This window comes from Centruroides sculpturatus, unplaced genomic scaffold (assembly GCF_000671375.1).
Source record: "Centruroides sculpturatus isolate CEXI.00-Female unplaced genomic scaffold, Cexi_2.0 scaffold251, whole genome shotgun sequence".
Classification (NCBI taxonomy): Eukaryota; Metazoa; Arthropoda; class Arachnida; order Scorpiones; family Buthidae; genus Centruroides; species Centruroides sculpturatus.
Window position 1 is genome coordinate 716,885 of NW_019384351.1, and position 15,330 is coordinate 732,214.

A 15,330-nucleotide genomic window follows, 5' to 3' on the forward strand; every position below is an offset into this window, starting at 1 on the left:
TATATGCTGGCCGCCTCTAGCCATCTGATATGGTGTACGTGCCGTGCGGTGCGGATAATTCTTGCTTTCTTAAATTCGGGTTCTATATCTGGATCGGAAGCATATACTGCTAGGGTCGTCGTGTTCCTTTGTTTCTGAATATCCGCAGCGTGTTCTTTGAGTCTAACCTCTAAGGATCGCTTGGTGGAGCCCACATACAGAAGGTTTTTATCACATCTGCGATCTATAATCGGTATGCTGTAGACCCCTGACAGCTTATCCTTGTCCGGTTGATCTTTTCCGTTGGTTAGGATGTTGAAGATCGAAGCGCACCTTCTGTATGCTGTACGTATGTGGTTCTTTTTAGCTATTTCTCCATATATTCTTCCAATATACGGATTATAAGTGACCGGAATGATCTTATCCATATCTTGTCGTTCTTCTCTTAGCGGAAGGTCTTGAGTTGTATTTTGATACTCATGCCATAACTTGCTTACGAGTCTGCCGTATCCGTGTTCATTGGCTATTTTTTGCATACCTCCTAGTTCTGATTGTAGGGCTGATACCGGACATAAAGGCGTTCGTCGACACAATGAATAATAACACATATGGATTAACCTTAGAAATAGAACAAGCGCACCAAACGAATATACACTTCCTGGATATTGATATCAAGATAGAAGAGTCGGTAATTCAAACGGCAGTATACCGTAAGCTAGGAACAAAAAGTATATACATACCAGTAGGGTCATGTGACCCACCGCAATATAAAGTGGCACCATTTAAGGCTCTAATTAAGAGAGCACACACGCACTCTTCTACCGAGCCAGCCCTACAATCAGAACTAGGAGGTATACAAAAAATAACCGATGAACACGGATACGGCAGACTCGTAAGCAAGTTATGGCATGAGTATCAAAACACAACTCAAGACCTTCCGCTAAGAGAAGAACGACAAGATATGGATAAGATCATTCCGGTCACTTATAATCCGTATATTGGAAGAATATATGGAGAAATAGCTAAAAAGAACCACATACGTATAGCATACAGAAGGTGCGCTTCGATCTTCAACATCCTAACCAACGGAAAAGATCAACCGGACAAGGATAAGCTGTCAGGGGTCTACAGCATACCGATTATAGATCGCAGATGTGATAAAAACCTTCTGTATGTGGGCTCCACCAAGCGATCCTTAGAGGTTAGACTCAAAGAACACGCTGCGGATATTCAGAAACAAAGGAACACGACGACCCTAGCAGTATATGCTTCCGATCCAGATATAGAACCCGAATTTAAGAAAGCAAGAATTATCCGCACCGCACGGCACGTACACCATATCAGATGGCTAGAGGCGGCCAGCATATATTTGGCTAACCTTAAGGATAATCAATGCATCAATTATAAAGAAGAGATTACGTTATCAACAGCGTGGCTAGCGTTTATGAATAGTAATTTATGATAGCCCGTTTGGAGTCGACTGCGCATGACATACAACGACGGAAACGGGAAACGTGCATTCGAACTTACATATTTCGAATTTAAAGTTTTTACGAGCTGCATTTTCCATCAGAGATTCGAAAAAACCTGAAGAAGAACCGTTTAAGGGTTCGAAAACGTTAGTTTTGATTCGTTTTGGATCGTTAAGAGTTAGTAGACACACCGGTAACAGGTTAGAAAGAGGTAATTATATTACTATTCTCCGGTGTTGTGGTAAAGATGAGCAAACAAAAAAACGGAAGGTTGCGGATGAGCACAGGCATTTCCAAGAAAAGTGGAAATTTGATTATTTTTTCACTTTCGTCGAAGATAAAGCTGTATGCTTAATATGCTGAGAGACTGTGTCGACATTAAAAGAATATAACATAAAAAGGCATTACGATACAAAACATGAACAACAATATAAAAACTTAACAGGACAACTCCAGATAGATAAGTTTAATCAAATGGAGAAAATCTTGGAAAAACAACAGGCTATTTTTAAAAATCAAGCTATTTTATCAAATACGGCAGTAAAGGCAAAAAAAATGAAACCCTTTGCAGATGGAGAGATGATAAAAGAATGTCTGACTGCTGTTGCAGAAATAGCATTTCCTGATAAAATAAACATTATTTCAAACATTAGTTTATCAAGATTCACCGTTGCAAGGAGAATTGAAGACTTGTCCGAGAACATAGCAACAACGCTTCGTGAACGCATTGCAAAATTCGAATACTGTTCTTTGGCACTTGATGAGAGTTGCAATATTAGTGATACAGCACAACTGGCTATATTTTTACGTGGTATTGACACCAAATTTAATATTACCGAAGAATTGTGTTCACTGATTCCAATGCAAGGGACTACAACCGGCAAAGACCTGTACGATGAACTAAAGTCTGTGTTGGAAAATTTTTCAATTTCATTAGAAAAGATTATCGGTATATCAACAGATGGAGCACGAGCAATGTCAAGCATGGAGGTAGGAGTATCGGGAAGGCTATTTCAAGACATTAAGAAGGTCACAGGAAGGGAAATATTCATTAACCACTGCATAATTCACCACGAAAATTTGTGCGCGAAAAGATTGAGTTTGCCAAATGTCACAGTACCAATAATTAAACTAATCAATCTTATAAAGTCGTGCGCGTTAAATTTAAAGAATTCCTGAAAGATTTAGAAACTGAATATGGCGACGTGGTTTTTAATACCGAAGTACGTTGGCTTAGTAAAGGTACAATGCTAAAAAGAGTATACAACTTAAAAAGCGAAATACAATTGTTCTTGGATATGAAGGGATATGCCTTTCCTCATTTTGGTAATAAAGAATGGATGTGCGATTTTGGGTTTCTTATCGACATGACTCAGCATCTCAATGATCTTAATGCGGAACTTCAAGGCAAAGGACAGTTTATTCACAATTTGTATGATAAAATTCAGGGCTTTGAGCGCAAATTAAAATTATGGAAACAGCATCTTTTGCAGAATAATGTGTCTCACTTTCCACATTTAGAAAAAGAAAACGTTACTACTTCTCAAAAATACGCACAATATATAGACATTTTAATCAATGAATTTCAATTATGATTCCAAATGTTCAAAGCTGAGAAGACAGCGGTTTCCATGAAAATGTTTTCCTCGCCATTTAATATCGATGTGGATACAGTTCCCGAAGACTTTCAAATGGAAATGATTGACATGCAGAATAATACCAATTTAAAAAATGTATTTTTCTCAGTAAACATCGAAAATTTTTATAAATCTTATGTGAGCCCTGAGAAATTTCCACTTTTGACGAAAAATGCAAAGCAAATGATGTCTCTGTTCGGAAATACGTATGTTTGCGAACAATTATTTTCAACCATGAAATTAATCAAAAATGACCACCGATCAAGACTGAGTGATGCAGATTAGAAAGCTGCGTACGTGTAGCTACCTCATCAATTCCGGCTGATATTGATCAGCTAGTATCGAAAAAACAGTGCCAAATTTCTCATTAAAAATTTCAAGTAAATTCGTTTTTCTGTTCTTTTCTTGTTTGTTTTTATTTTGCATTAAAATTTGTATATGAAATCTTTACTTTTTTTAAATTTTAAATTTTTTTATTCTAATGTTTATTATAAATAAAGTTTTGTAAATTATTAATAAGTGTTACTTTATGTGCGGCCTGTCAAAAAATTTTAAAATTAAATTGGCCCGTTGATTGCTCACCCCTGCTGTAGACCATTCAAAGTGTCTTTTATGATGCTAACATAAAATTTTGTTGGTTCCGTTAACACTTCTCTCAAATCAAGAGTATAAACAGTAATTGTGCAAAGTTTAAAAAGAATTATAATATATACAGTACCATATTTCAAAAACAAATTTTATCAATATTAGATCTCTAAAAGTTATAATTTTCCATAACACAATGATTTTAAAGTCATAGAATGTTTTAAAATTTAAATGAGTCAATTATAATATAGCAATACAACTTAAATTCTAACATTTTGGTGTTCTTTACACACAACAATCTGGAATAATTAATTTGCAAGTTACTGCAATTAATTAACAATGTAATGGCACAAATAGGCAACAGAAGTTGCCTCCCTGTAATTTCTCCAAGGAGATTTCTCAGAAATATGAGAGATTGTAACCCCCAAAATCTTATACATACATAGGAAAGTCAAAAATTATCCACACTTTCTTCATAACACATTGTCAAGTTTGTCACTTTGCCTTCTGTGTATGCATGTTTAGACTTCATACTACTGTGGTCATGTTATTGAAATTTGACCTTCAAAGTGTTATTTTTCTTGTTTCTGTTTCAATGTAAACACCATAGCTTCACTAGCAGTATGCACTAAGGAATAACAAAGAGCAGTGATCCAATTTCTCTGGTCAGAAGGTATGCCAGGGACTGAAATTTATCGGAGGTTTACAACACAATACTCTACTACATAGAAGTATGTATGAGTGGATTGAGAAATTTAAAAATAATTGAACAAAGCATGATGCAAAAAGAGGGAGCAGGAGGATGCCCATCAACCTGCACCCACCGACAAGAAGATTCAACAAGCTTGAGAAATGGTACTGGTAAACAAGTGCGTTGCCATCAACAATGTAGCATGTTCTCTGCAGGTTAGTCATGATTCTGCCCCTATTAAATCATTCCAACAAGCTCAGTTTCTATGAAGTCTATGCGAGATGGATGCCAAGAGAGCTTACCACAGAGCATAAGTGCAAATGTGTTGAGATCTACCAACACTTAGTTGACCATTACAACAATGAAGGCAAAGTATTTTTGAGCAGAATAGTAACACAGGAGATAAAATACGGGTCCATTACTATGAGCTAGAATCAAAAAGAAAAGTATGGAGTGGAAACACCCAAGATCACCAATGAAGAAGAAATTCAAGATTCAATTTTCTGCAGGAAAGGTGATGCTAACTGTTTTTCGGGACTCACAACAGCCTATACAGGAAGACTATCTAAAAAGGGGCATAAGATCAACAGTGCAAGATACATTGTTGTTATTGCATGACAATGCATGCCCACACATGACCAACCACACTGTTGAAACCATTACTAATTTGGGTTTCAAGGCACTCTGTCTACAGCCCAGATCTTGCCTCTTCTGACTATTATCTCTTTGGATCACTCAAAGATGCTTTACGAGGTCATTGATTTTTTATGGAAAAAGAAGTGTAGGAAACAGTGCATAAATGGTTAGGTGACCAACTGAAAACCTTGGAGGAAATACACAAGCTTGTGAACCACTAAACCAAGTGCATCAAAAAGGAAGGATACTAAGTAGAAAAATGACATATCTGTTCAACCCCTACATTTTGTGTAAACAAATTGAAAAAAATAAATAAATAAAGTGTGGATAATTTTTGACTTTCCCCTGATATATATGTATGCCTAATAAAAATATGTAAAATATAAATCATATTATTATTACCTAAAAAAATAAATTTCTCTGGGTTCTTTACCGACTTCATACTTTGCCGAAATGTGCAATACATCATGTAAGTCGTCAGGCATCGACGAAGGCTGGTATAAACCCTGTTTTTTTAAACCGACATTTATCGATTCAAGATCATACTCTTCTGCAGTGGCAAGAGCTACTACTGTCCATTCATCCTAAAGTAAAACGATTTAGTCATTATTAATAATAAATATAAGTTTTGTATACATTTATAATTTGTTTTTCTTCAAATAAGCTTAGCATGTTCAGTGTTAAGCTTGTAAATTAACCACAAATTTCTCTCTCTTTTAAGATAAAAGAATAAAAAATACTTATAAAAATAAACATTTTTGAATCTTAAAAACTGCTCTGTTTATCAAACAAGAATCTAAAATTTCTTACTGACAAGTAACAAGTCTAATTATTTCTTGAAAATATTTTCAATGTTCTAAACTCAAAACCTATTCAAATCTATACTTAAATGCAATTATATTCATAAAATACACATCATTCTCTATAACTTTCTGAACCTTTCCATTTTCAGGCTACAACTTTAGAATGACACCTTACAACAGCATCATTCTAGAGCTGTAACCTGAAAATGGGAGAGATCCCAGAAGTGCTAGCATAATTTTGTCAATTTTCTGAACGTATACAGCATTTTTAATTTGAATGCTGTTTTATGTTCAAAAGATTTTAATTTAAGAATCACTCATTTCTTTCACTCAAAAAAAAAAAACTCTAAAATAGTAGCTAAATAAAGTACTTTCCAGTTTACTGTAAAGCAAAAAGTAGTTTAGCTTGTTTTAGTGTTTAATGAAGTAATACGTCCTTTAATTTAATTATTAAAGCATTTGTAAATGATTGAACTATAGTCTTTATTTTAATCTGCAATATACTTTCATTCAAACTATATAAATAAATAATAAAAATTCCAGGAGGATAAATATATTTAAATATTCACAAAAAATTAAAATTACTTAATAAATATGCCATTGTACAAGAAACTTATAAGAGAGAAAATGGTCAATTTATAAGCATAAAAATCTATCATTTTTTGATAATTTCACATAAAAATATTGCAAGTGCAATAGACTATTCCGTGGCTAGTATAAATTTTCTATTATGATTAATGAAATGTTTTATACACTATATGATCTGAATGTAGTCTTTAAACTGTATTTTCAAGTATAAAAATCCAATTTATAACACCAAATCTTTGTGAAATCAAAGTTTGACTCTCAATATCTCACTTAATGACAACATTGTTCTATATTTGGGAAATATTTTTTAATGTAATGTTTTGTGATTTATTTAGCATTTAATTGCTAAGATAAACATGTCTGAGCACGAAGAAGAGACGAATCCACTTTTAAGTCATACAAATTCTACGAGTACGAGTTACATATCATGTGGAAACAGAACAGGAACTAATTATAGTGACANATAACACCAAATCTTTGTGAAATCAAAGTTTGACTCTCAATATCTCACTTAATGACAACATTGTTCTATATTTGGGAAATATTTTTTAATGTAATTAATAAAAGTAATTTGTCTGAAAAAATGTTAAGTATATTTATACTTTATTAATAATTTCTTCATCCATTAGTTTTGGTTTTTTACGAGTTATCCGCTTCTTTGGATGAAGAGTGGGTAAAGTTTGCTGTATTCTCTCTTTAGCAGGAGTAGAAAAGAATCTCTGAGACATAAAACTGTTAACCAAGCAATGTCTTGTAATTTCGCTTTCAGAGTTCTTCAATTTTATTCCAAAGTGATTAAATGTCTGGATTTTACTACACTGTGTACAACTGGAGATACCTAGTTAAAAATAAATTATCAAAAAGAATTAATTAAAATGATAAATTATTTTATATTTAGGCACAAATAAATTTTACTCATAAGAACATTAAAATAGGAATATATTAGAAGTTCATTAATCCAACATCTGATAATCTGGCACCCTCCGAAAAGCAGCTGATAATCTGAATTGTCTGATGATAATTCAACATGCCAGTATTCCACACATTTGGGCACGTGACATGCTGAAGATCCTGGACAAAAACATGTTCATTAGCATTTTTGTTGGTCATTCAATTAATCTTAACATTCTACAGTAATACACTGTATCATCTTCAGAATTAAAGAATATCAGTAAACAAATTGGAACAAACAGCAGTATTCACTGATACAAAATATACAGCAATATCTGTAATTAATGTATAACATATCAAATTTTTCAAATCCGATACTACTCTTATCCCATAGATGCCAGATTAACCAACTTCTATGGTCACTTCAAAATATATTAAGACTATGATATTTTGAAAATATATAGAAAAGACATTTGTAAAAATATATTGATTACAAATCAGTGTTATATGTGATTATAAAAATATAATACATACAATTCAAAAAACATTATTATAGTTTAGTAGAGAGTTATAACTTTGATATTATCATTGTAGCCATAATGATATCACACATTAACATGGCTACAATACTTTTTCTAATACAATTGTAATTAACAATGATCTTTCCTTCAGGTAATTACCAATCCTTATTAAAATTCAATAAATAAAGAATGACCTACATCCCTAAAGCAAAATTTAAATTATAGCATGATAAACTAAGCATACCATCATAAAAAAACTATCAGTAAAAGTAATTTTTCTTCATTAATTTGTTTCTTTAAGTTACACAGGAGAAATTGTAATAAATTAAGTGTTCACATTTTGTAAATTATAACTGGAGTATATTGGAAACAACTATAATGCACAAACATAAATTACATTATATGTTTAAATTTATATTTATGTACTATAAACACTCAAAGAAAAGACGCTGAAATAACCTTCTGACAATGAACTGTCAGTCATATTATGCACATTAATACCAGACTTTCACAGGTATATTGTATCATTTCTGTAATAACAAATTTATAAAAAGGATTGACAATCTAACAGTCAGAAATATCACAGATATTAACTGCTTGTAAAAATACTGTATTTACTGCTCTCGAGACCTGGGATTAAATCTGGGCAAGCAACTCTCCAGGAATTTTTCATGAGTGATCAATTACAAATATATTGGGTTCCTTTCCCTCTCACCATTCACCCCCATTGTGGGCCTGATCTGGCAATTTTTTCAGCAGTTTTTTGAGGGCCTGTATTAAGCAGAAAAAGTTTTTTGTGTGAAATTTTTACACAATCAGATGGATAATATGTAGCATGAGGATTTCATGAAAGCACAACTGAGTAAGTTAATTTGGTGAAAAATGCCCACAAAAAACTAGTGTGTGTAGAAAACCACCATCTTACACATTTAATTGGATATAATTTTTTTTGGTCATACAATCACATGCATAAGGCAGCAATTTTCCACTCTGACAATTTTTGATGATGACCTGTCATCATCAAAAATTGTCACACAAATCTCTCAAGATTGCCACAAGAAATATTTGTGATATCATGGATGTTTATCAGCTATGCATGGCATAATGACAGATATCCTGGACACTATGACCTTCAATAATTTAAATATTTTCACAGATTTATTTCATGCATAAAGATTAAATTAAAACTCCAAAACCTTTAAACGTCCAGTAGTAATCAATTTAATAATAAACAAACGTTTTCGACCATACTCTCAGCCTGATGAAGACTGAGAGTACGGTCAAAAACGTTTGTTTATTATTAAATTGATTACTACTGGACGTTTAAAGGTTTTGGAGTTTTAATTTATATATTTCCAGTACTCAAGTGAGAAGATTTTAGTTAATGCACAAAGATACAGAAAAATCATTTTCTGATCCTTCTGAGAAACATCTCAACTCTCCCATCATTTATTTCTAGTTGAACTCATTTCACATTAGCTTATGCTATCTCAAAATTTGAAGATCTTCCTACGGGAGCCCAGTCAATGACAGTGTTCTGTAAATAAAACAATATCTCAAACTAAAACATGGATGATGTTGAAATTTGATAGGAAATGGAAGACATTACAGGATTTTTCAGAATCATCAAATTCAAAATATGGCAATTTCTTGCAGTATAATTATGCATGAAAAATCCAGTAAAAAGCAAAATGCATTTGATTGCAGGTTAAAGAAGGTTTAGCAGTAGAGTATTGACTAATGCATGGAGTATTCTTATATAGGAAAAGTCTATATATTTAGTATCATGTAATATCAAACAAACAATGTTCATTTTAAAAAACAAGTTTACTTCAAAACTATTCTAATGTGCAGATCTTAGTTATTTTAACATAAAAATGTGGGAAACCAGAGAGAAAGGGGTTTATTTTTATAGAAAAGATAGCTGAAGAGTACTCGCCAGTACAAGGATAGAAATAGAAAATAAAAACAGACTGAGAGAGGAGAAAATGAGAGTTTAACTCCCTTTCATTATATAGAAAACTGAAATAGATTATTTTATAGGAATTTGAAGAAGGCTAAAGAGACAAGAATAGCTTTTAGAAAAAACTATACACTATTTGCTCTATTACTAAGAAGAAAAGAGTGGATTAGACAAGGGTGTATTTACCATATTGACAAGAGATGTTAATGAAAATAAAAAGTGGTATTTGACAGCTACTAAAAATATGTTAGAAACTAGATTAGAGAAACATAAAAAAAATAGAGTGGAAAGTAGTAATACAGTGCTCAGTCAGGAGAGATTTTAAAAGCATGTCATTATAAAATGGGAAAATAGAGAGAGTTGAAAATCAGGGATAAAAAAAATATAACTTATGTGAAAAAAAAAAAAATGGATTTATAAGAGAGTTTCAAGAAAGAAGTGATTTCTTTTTCATTTTTAACTTTTTTTTATCCTACAAGGGTGTTTTAATATCTGTTGTGGATTCATCCAAGCCAATATTGGGGGCAACTAAGCAGTAAGAGACAGCATATCCAGGACACCATCTCAAAAAATTTCTGGGTTTTTTTTGATCATCCAGATTTGATCACAGATCTCAAATAGTGATAGGATGGTATCTTAACTGCCTCAACTATCTGGCTATTAGAAAAAAGGCAAATAGCAGCAGAAATACAAAATACTTACTGATAGAATGGAAATAACTATTGGATAAAAATAAATAATACTTAGTTTTGAATGATGCTGCTCTAGTAGTTACTACAAGTAGCTACTAGAAAATTGTTTGCTTGAAATATTAAACAGTTCATTTGAAATGAATGAGTTTAAAATATTTGAATTTTGTATTTTTTTGTTGTTTTAGAAAGTGTTAGTGGACTCAGTTTCCTATTAAAACTTATTGTGCTGCTGATGATGGACTTTCAACATTTCTAGTATTTTTGTACTGTTAATGTTGTTTAATCCAATGACATAGGGTTTTGTAATTTTGTGATAATTTTGAAGTGTTTTTAAATTTTCAAACAGTATGTGTTATATGGATTTTTAAGTAATATTTTTATAGTTGGAGACAGGAATACAATCTATTATCATTGCAGATACAAAATAAACGCCTGGTCTCATCATTGAAAAAATCTCAAAAATTCCAGCACTTTGAAGCTATACAGAATGCACAGTAAATTCTTTTACAATGATGTGTGAGTGACACAATATATAACACTTAGTAATAAATGCAGCACAAAGACATAGGAAGTTGAAAAATACACATCATAAATAAATACATAAGAAATAAATGAACACAAGAAATACAAATTTGTGTCTGTGCTTGATACGCACATTAGCATCTTGTGCTTTCCATTCTCACTATTCATGTACGCAGTGTCCCCTTTTGTACTAAATCAGCTGTATTCCACAACTTTGTAACTGACTTTTTTCAGTATTGTGCATTGTTTTCAATATAGGAGTGCCAACTTCCAAATTTTACCACTATGGGCACTGCAAGCAGTCTTGTCTCTTAGCACATACAGGACATTTCAATTTTCAACACGAGTGTTGAGTGTTCAAACCAACAGTTTAATGTCATCAACAACATTCCAACTTTGAGTACAAAATGCTTGATTCCCATAATTCCATTCTCAGCAAGATGGATTTTATTCAACTGTCACACCATATTTCATTGGAAAGTAGCAACATATCTGTTGAGTGCTGAGTGTGTTGAGTCAGCATTGACAACAGCACCACTTCAACGTTGAAAAAAGGAACAACTTTTAACAAATGTTGAGATCAGCACTTAGTCAGCATTGAAAATTGGAATGTCATGATAGTCACTTTACGATGTAGACTATACATCACATTTGTAAGGGGTTGTCCATAAATTATATCTGCATTTTTTTTGAAATTTTTACTCCCATTCCTCCTCTTATCCCAGTTTGTCCACATTTCTGTAACCATTCTCCTCTTCAGATATCCAACAAAATTTGATTCTCTTTAAAACCTTTATCACTTTATGAATGATAGATACTTTAAGTAGAAACAAAACACACAAGAAATTTTGAAATAAATATAAGAAAATGCATAAACTGTATAAAATTTAATGAAATAAATAGAAGTCCACCATAGCTCAACCCCTCCACTCTCTCTTGTCCAACTTTGTCCAAATAATCGTAACCCCTTCCCTTCCATTATGGACATCATTTATGGACAGCCCCTAACTGTAGTCATCTGCATTTGTCAGTTACACAGATTTATAAAGACTTTATTATAAATCCTGTACTTATCAGGAGTCAACGAAAGAATGTTTTTATTTTTGTTATTGATTTCTGCTAATTGACGTATGATCTGAAAGCACAAAAGTTTCCTAAAAAGTTTTCACTGTGAGAAAAGCAGTTAGTTTGAATTGAATTTATATTTAAGGAGATATTTAGATATCATCTTTCAGATAATTCAAAACAATGCCATCCAACAGCACCAATCCATGCTAAAACACATATTATTTGGCATTGACAATGCCAAAAACATGAAGCCCTACATACAAACTAAAATTCAGCTTTAATTCAAGAAATTGAATCTTTATTTTAAAATAATTAAGTTATATATTAAAAATAAGGAGTCAGCAATAGAGGATAAAAATAATATAAATCAAACTCACTTAATTGTCGAATGCCTCTTGAAGAATTTGGCATTGTTTTTGAAATAAAAGTCTGCCGAACAACAGAATTTTTCAAAGTGAATACAATTTTTCTCACGTAAACTGCCATGATTTCTGTTTAATTTACTAAATAAAAATTTTTATTTGAATTAATGATTTATAAAATATACAAATATCATATTTATAACTTAGGAATTTTTATGATTGAAAATTATTGCAGTTAATATATGCATCTACTATTTATTAAAATTAAATTATAATAGTAAATTAGTAAGCACTTATGAAACAAAACATTTTTTTCTAATATTTGTTAAGTTAAATGACTTCATTACGTATTTTTTCTTTTTGAACTCTTCCCCTTGACAAAAACTAAATATAATGTGAATTTTTGCATAATGATGGCATTGTGTGTGTACAATGCATAAAAAATTGCTGTTTGAAGGGGAATGAATGATTTTTGAATGTTACAATAAATTTTAATGATTATACTACTAAAACATGCAAAAAACACAATACTTGCAAAATTGTGACATAAGCTCACAATTTTGACCCTTCCTACAGCAGCAAATGGCTCCCATTTTATTAAGATTACAAGTTACCAAAAACAGCAGTCTATAGATCAATGAAATAGTCAAGCCCAGTGTTTCTCAAACTGGGTTCTGTAAAAGAAGGGGTTTTTTAAGACAAAAATGCATAATGGCAGAAAAAATTTTTATATATATATACATATGTTTTTAGGTTAAGGTACAGGAAACTGTAGCTCAACTTGGGTGGGGATGGAGATAAATATATATAGAAGAATTTCTATATAGGTTCCAGAAGTTTTTTTACAGTACCTTGTGTTTGATTGAGTGTCAATGGTCTACAAGAGCCACAGTACCTATTAAAACAAGATTTTATAAAAGTTATTTATATATATATACAAAGCACTGGTTTGGATCAATATATAACACAGCAAGGGTCTAGAAGAGCCACAGTTTGTCCGCTAAGTTTATACAGTACCAATAAATTAAATTCATATTTTAAAAAAAAGCTGAATTTTACTTCATTTTTTCAGTGGAATTATAGCAAAAAAAATTTCATTTGATATTTGGCTTATGAAAGAAATAAATAATAGTATGCTTTTATATTCTTGCAACAAATCTGAAGCAAAACCAAATATTTTCAGCTTACTTTATAGGCTTTTTGGATTATGAAAATAATATTCATTCATTTTACTTTGTTCAAAATCTACTAAATATTTTTTCAGTCAGTCTCAGAAATGTTCAGATTTTTACACAAAATCTTTGACTTTTATTATTCACATTCTACAAAAATATTCTTGTGAAATATAATCATCAGCTAAAATTTTCAGTATGTATTTAATAGCTTTAAAGAGGAAAATATTGTAGATATTATTTTCAAGTTAACCAGTACATTAAAGAACTAGGAATAATTTTTTCTGAAAATACATCTTAAAGATAAATTTAATATTTTATTTTTAGGGGATAATAAAATAACTTAAAAAAATTGTTCTGTTCAGATTAATCATTTCATTTCAAGACTTGATAATGTATATAGAAAGCTAGATAATCATGCTTCTAATTTATTTATCTTTTGTATGAATTATTGACCAATGTGAAGGAGTTAGATTATCTTTAACAAGAGAATCAAATTATGCTGTACACTGCTCTAATTTCAAAAAAGTACAGGTATATCACACAAAAGATCACTTCTACATCTATGGTTCCTTTAAAGTTTGTATTTATTTTAATCCACAGAATTCTTTAAAAATCCCTACACATACTAGTTAAAAGCCATCTGCATGTTTTTCTTCATACTCCATTTTTTGTCCACGTTCTAGATATTATCTTCCGTACTGGTGGTTGGGACAGACCTCGATAGCCATTTTAGAACTTTGCCTGTTGTAAGACAGAGTTGAGAAATTCTCTCTTTTGCAATACCTCAAAATAAATTGGCACATATAAGTGTGAATCGCGTGGAAGCCACAGCATTTTTTATCTATATACAACACATCATCATCCGAATGTGTCAAAAAGATATTCCTTAAAGAGTGACATAAATAAGCAACAAAATTAAAATGAAAAGTATCAACAATAGGCTCAATCATCTCTAATAATTGGAGGAACAAGTTGATACAGATCTTAATTTTACAGCCAATACACCCAATCATATTCTAATACCTGTATATAAGGACATTAATTCACTTATCACATTATATTATTATTTTTATTAACTTTTTTTAATTTAACTTTTATTAATTTTTATATTTATTTTTATTATTATAATATTAATAAAAATAATTAAATTCGCATGAATCTCCAATAAATAATTATTTTAATTCTTTAATGCACACAATTAGGCACTAGATAGATAATGAAATTAATTGCACAATGTATACTTGATATATAAAATTAAAAAATGGTAGCAGTATAACCTAGTTATTTTTTCCTTAATTCTTCATGAAGAATTTGAAGTCTTTAACTAAATATGGGTCAAATATAAGTTATATTATAATTTATATTATTTATAATTTAGATATATGTTCAAATATACTTAAAATATTTCTAAATTTAGATAAATTAGGCGACACCAATCAATTTTTAATCAATAATTTGAATTAAAAAAAGTCAACGTGATAAGTCTCACGCTCGTACTTGTCATACACGAAAAGTTACGTGCATTCGCCTTGGTCGAGGTTATGCCCTCTAGGAATATCATGTGATACACGATACTCAATTTTTTAAACATGAAATAATATTTTTAAAAAAAATTAAGCAAATTTAACAATTATTAATAATCAAATATCGATAAAATTCATTAATTTATTTTTATAACTTAATTTTTTACTAATTTAAACATAATATTAGCATACGCAATTGGATTTTTAACAGCTTATAAAGTG

The 15,330-nt window shown here is 31.0% G+C and overlaps 2 protein-coding genes across 6 annotated transcripts in view; one reads left to right on the plus strand and one right to left on the minus strand.

The window, feature by feature from the left end:
• The window catches only part of LOC111637899 (general transcription factor II-I repeat domain-containing protein 2B-like), a 3,620-nt gene extending 776 nt beyond the window's left edge, over nucleotides 1–2,844 (plus strand). The window contains exon 2 of the mRNA XM_023383506.1: nucleotides 1,829–2,844. Coding sequence (XP_023239274.1) covers nucleotides 1,829–2,630 — 802 coding nt within the window. The 3' untranslated portion in view covers nucleotides 2,631–2,844. The remainder of the gene's footprint in view (nucleotides 1–1,828) is intronic.
• Nucleotides 1–15,124, minus strand: part of LOC111637872 (required for meiotic nuclear division protein 1 homolog) — a 34,302-nt gene extending 19,178 nt beyond the window's left edge. For 2 of the 5 annotated variants that reach the window (XM_023383499.1, XM_023383468.1), the window contains exons 1-4: nucleotides 13,599–14,682; nucleotides 12,426–12,551; nucleotides 6,994–7,229; nucleotides 5,403–5,584 (exon numbers count right to left, since the gene is read on the minus strand). In XM_023383499.1, the coding sequence (XP_023239267.1) occupies nucleotides 5,403–5,584; nucleotides 6,994–7,229; nucleotides 12,426–12,534 (527 nt within the window). In that variant the 5' untranslated portion in view covers nucleotides 12,535–12,551; nucleotides 13,599–14,682. Of the gene's footprint in view, nucleotides 1–5,402; nucleotides 5,585–6,993; nucleotides 7,230–12,425; nucleotides 12,552–13,598; nucleotides 14,683–14,862; nucleotides 14,982–15,082 lie in introns of those variants that run through there. The other 3 variants (XM_023383486.1, XM_023383476.1, XM_023383493.1) reach the window with 3 other exon arrangements.
• Between the last annotated feature and the right edge of the window lie 206 nt (nucleotides 15,125–15,330).